General features: G+C 30.2%; 1 protein-coding gene across 1 annotated transcript; it reads left to right on the top strand.

The window, feature by feature from the left end:
* The first annotated feature begins 673 nt into the window (after positions 1 to 673).
* LOC124539280 lies at positions 674 to 3,897 on the top strand. The gene is made up of 2 exons (XM_047116614.1): positions 674 to 922; positions 1,442 to 3,897. Exon 2 carries the CDS (start codon positions 1,453 to 1,455, stop codon positions 3,667 to 3,669), a length of 2,217 nt encoding a protein of 738 aa, XP_046972570.1. The 5' UTR covers positions 674 to 922; positions 1,442 to 1,452; the 3' UTR covers positions 3,670 to 3,897.
* The last annotated feature ends 369 nt before the right edge of the window (positions 3,898 to 4,266 follow it).

The following is a 4,266-nucleotide window of genomic DNA, read 5'->3' as shown; positions in this document are numbered from 1 at the left end:
AACGAATTATTGTGACAAGGATCTCACAAAGCTCCGTCGGCCATCTTTGTATAAATAAAATGTTTTGTTTCAAAGTTGTTTGATTTAATTCAAAACAAATTTAATCCAATACTTTAGAATCATTACATTTATATTATGATAATAAAAAAACTTTGTATAACTGTAAATCATAAAAGTAAAAATTTAATCTCAACGCTGTTTTGTATAACTTTATGAAATATTAGCATCCGTCCTGACGCGCCAGAAACAACTATTTTCTCTCCAGCCACGTCAGAGTATTAAGCTATAACTCAAAAAATATGCAACCTATTAACATCTTTACTGCGTTTCTCTCATGGTCAAACGAAGTTAGTGTAATTTCAGTAGTTTAGGACGACACTATAATGTAAGCTTGATAATAATTCTCCAACATATAAATTACTCCACAACTCGCAATAATCTCATTATTTCTCGTTGAAGATCAGTCTTTTAAAAATAGATAGATAGGTAATTAGTCTTAAATAGTATACCAAATAAATACATAGTTTATTATATTTATTAATGAAATTGTTAGAAACTATTAAACAACTAATTAGAATCATATTTTTAAGTGCGTAATGACTTAAAATAAATTTATAATTATCATGATTACATATAATAATCCTTACATATATTTACATATATATATATTTACATATAGGGTAAAACCACCTATTGTTGGCATTACACCAATTTATTGGCACGTTACAGTTATTTATCAATAATAAGGTTACCAGTACCCGAACTCTGTATTTTTTTTGTGCAATAAATAGTAGTTTTAAAGTGCTATACTACTGGCAACACAGAAGTTGCCCCTTTTTGAAGATGGCGCCGCGGTGAACACTTGTTTATCGTACTCGGACTTGAATGAAAAAAACTAACAAAAATTTGTGTTTTTGCTAAGGTAAGAAGTTAACTATTCTCAATAATGTTCGCGAATCTTTCAAGTTCTGTTTAAAGCTACTGTTTTATACGATTATTTAGAAGTTTAAGTAGCTTTTTTTAATAACGATTTTTATTGTTTAAACCGATTTTGTAAAGTTTTTGCTGTGCCAATATATGGTACAAATAATATGAGTAAAACCTTCTTATTGGCATTGTGCCAACATTAGGTAAATAAACAAAAAATATATTTAATGTCAAAATATACTTAATATTAATTATCTTACGATTCAGATTTCAAATAATTGCGTGTCATAAGTTAAAAACATTTTTTTCCAAATGTTGGCCCACTGCCAATGGCATAGAAAACCATTAATTGGCAGCAGTGTCAATAATTAGTATCAAAAAACATTAGTTTTTTGCTATTTTTTTATGCATGTTTAGTTCACAAGTTTGCTTATTAAATGTAAAGATTTACCAACCATAACAATTATTTTTTATAATTTATATTTTAATCCTTACATTTAGAAAATATTTTCAGTTGTCTTCAAAATGAAGCCACGTACAAAAGCCATAAGTAATGTAAAGAATAATAAGGTAAAGCGGAAGATGTATTCCGAAGAAAATTTGCAAAAAGCCCTGGTAGAAATTACTAAGGGAATGAGTAAAAAACTTGCTGCCCGAACCTTCCAAGTGCCGCGTTCGACTATACAGTTTAGATTAAAGAATCCAGAGCATGGCTGTAAACCAGGCCCACCCACAGTTTTAAATAACGATGAAGAAGCGGCTTTAGTCGAATGGATTAAAGTTAGTAGCCAAAAAGGCTTCCCAAAAAGAAAAGACGATTTAATCAAAAGTGTTTCGCAATTTCTACAAAAAACCAATCGGGCGTCCTCATTTAAAAATGGCGAGAAATGGTTTAAATTATTTTTAGCCAGACATCCTACCCTTGCTTTTCGTACGCCAGAAGCAGTTACAACTGCCAGTTCAACTGTGTCAGAAAATGATGTCAGGGGATGGTTTCGGCAAATTAACGACTACTTTATTGAAAATAATTTGCTTCACATTCTTTCTGAACCAGATCGAGTGTTAAATGGAGATGAAACAAATTTTGTGTTGTGCCCAAAAACAGGCCTCGTTTTGAGTTCGAAAGGAGAGAAAAATGTTTATGAAGTTAATCACGCCCAGGCTAAAACTTCGTTGACTGTAATGTTTACTTTTAGTGCAGCTGGAAAGCTTACTCCACCAATGGTAATTTTTCCAAATAAAAGATTACCTGCAGAAATAACTTCTAAAATTCCAGAAGATTGGGGCGTGGGTCTCAGTGAGAATGGATGGATGAATACCGATATTTTTTTTGATTATATCAAGAATGTCTTACATCCCCATCTGGTCAAAAATGGTACAAAATTTCCTGTAATACTTTTTGTAGACGGTCATAAGTCTCATTTAACATACAATGTAAGCGAACTGTGTTCATCTTTGCAGATAGTTCTAATTGCTTTATACCCAAATTGTACGAGGCTTTTACAACCTGCTGACGTTGCTGCATTTAAGCCTTTAAAAACAGAATGGCAAAAAAGTGTTTTAGAATGGCGTAGAACTAATCCATCTCAAGCACTAACTAAGAATCAATTTGTACCATTGCTTAAAGACACAATAGAAAAAAGTATAAAGCCGCAAACTATTATCAACGGGTTTAGAGCAACAGGGATTTGTCCGTGGGATGAAAATGCAGTAGATTACAGTAAATGCCTTGGAACAAAATGCATAAAAATGTCCAACTCTTCTGACATCACCCGAGAAAAAGACAAATTACTCTCAAAAGAAGATTTTGTTAAATTAGTAGGCAATAATAACATTGATTGCATAGAAAAAGGAGAGTTAACATCAGAAGAGTCAATTGTTTTAATTAAAAAAATCTGGAATTTCTTTAGTTCATCAGCAAATATATCTTCAAATCAACAGCAAAATCTAGATGTAGAACCAGAACTTATAAATAATGTTGAAGACTTTAATAATAATTTAGAGATCGAAAATATGCAAATATTTATAAACGATTGTCCAAATAGCATAGTTGAATCAGAAGAATCTAAGTTACACCCTATTTCAGAAGAAATTGTTTTTGAAAAATTAGTAGAGTCCTCAGATGAAGGCAACGTGTTATTTGAAGATTTATCACAGGAACATCATTTTGAATTAATAAACCACAGTGTTCAAATACATAATACTACTCCCGAAAATCAGAATTTAACAAGAGTTCAGTCAATACAAATTATTTCAGATCAGTGTAATCCATCTGTCACACCTTCAACAATACCCATGAAAAATCTTACTCCCGTAAAGTTAAATGACATTTTGATATTACCCAAAACACCGACAAGAAAAGGACGTAAGAACTCTATAAAAACTCCGTTTGTACTAACCTCTGAACAGTGGAAAGCACAAGAAAGTGAAAAAATCAGAATAAAAAAAGAAAAAGCAGAAGGGATCAAGAAAAGAAAAGAAGAAAGAGAACGAAAGAAATTAGAAAAAGAGAAACAACAGGTGCCAAAGAAACAAACCAAAACAAAAAAGAAACCTAAAGACGAAATATCTAAAATACTATTTTCTGAGAAATTCTATAAATTTGATACTGAAACCATTGTTGAAAATAAAGAAAATGATCAGGATTTAATTGATACAAACAGAATGCAAGGAAGTCGTCATAATAAAACATACACCACGGACGAAATAGAAAAAATATTGACTGAATTAGATGATGATTGACCTTGTACATAGTTACTTAAAATAGTGATCTCAAAATGTTGATTTATATAGATTTGTAAAAAAAAAATATAGGATAGTATAAAAAACGATCTCAGTTGTTATAATTGATATTTTTATAAATATTTATAATGTTCAGTTTTCATGTTTAAGTGGCTTTTGTTTTCATGTGTAATGAGAAAAAAGTTTCTAATATATGTTCTTTAATTAAAATGTTCATTGTAGTCATTTTATAATGTTTTTCATTACTATACCATTTTTATTTGTTTCTTACTGTCTTAATTAAGGAAAATAGAGGATATGTCAATAATGGGTTATGATCACTGCCAATGAAGGGATTTTCTGTGCCAATGACTGGTTTTTTACTCAACATAATTTAATTCCGAAAAATGTTAAATCATACCGCATAATCTAGAATAAAATCTATTGGAAAAGGTTTTCTAATACTTTTAAAAGAGTTTAAATCAAGTTTTTATGTTTAAATTTCTATATTGTGAAAACTATATAAGGTTTTCATGAGATAGTCCCTTAAAGTGCCAATAAATGGGTGTTTTACCCTATATATATATTATTTTGTTACAGACATATAATAAAGTAGTC

Source organism: Vanessa cardui, chromosome 22, assembly GCF_905220365.1.
Source record: "Vanessa cardui chromosome 22, ilVanCard2.1, whole genome shotgun sequence".
NCBI classification, from domain to species: Eukaryota; Metazoa; Arthropoda; class Insecta; order Lepidoptera; family Nymphalidae; genus Vanessa; species Vanessa cardui.
The sequence above is the reverse complement of the archived record's forward strand: the minus strand, read 5'-3'. Positions and strand labels throughout refer to the sequence as shown.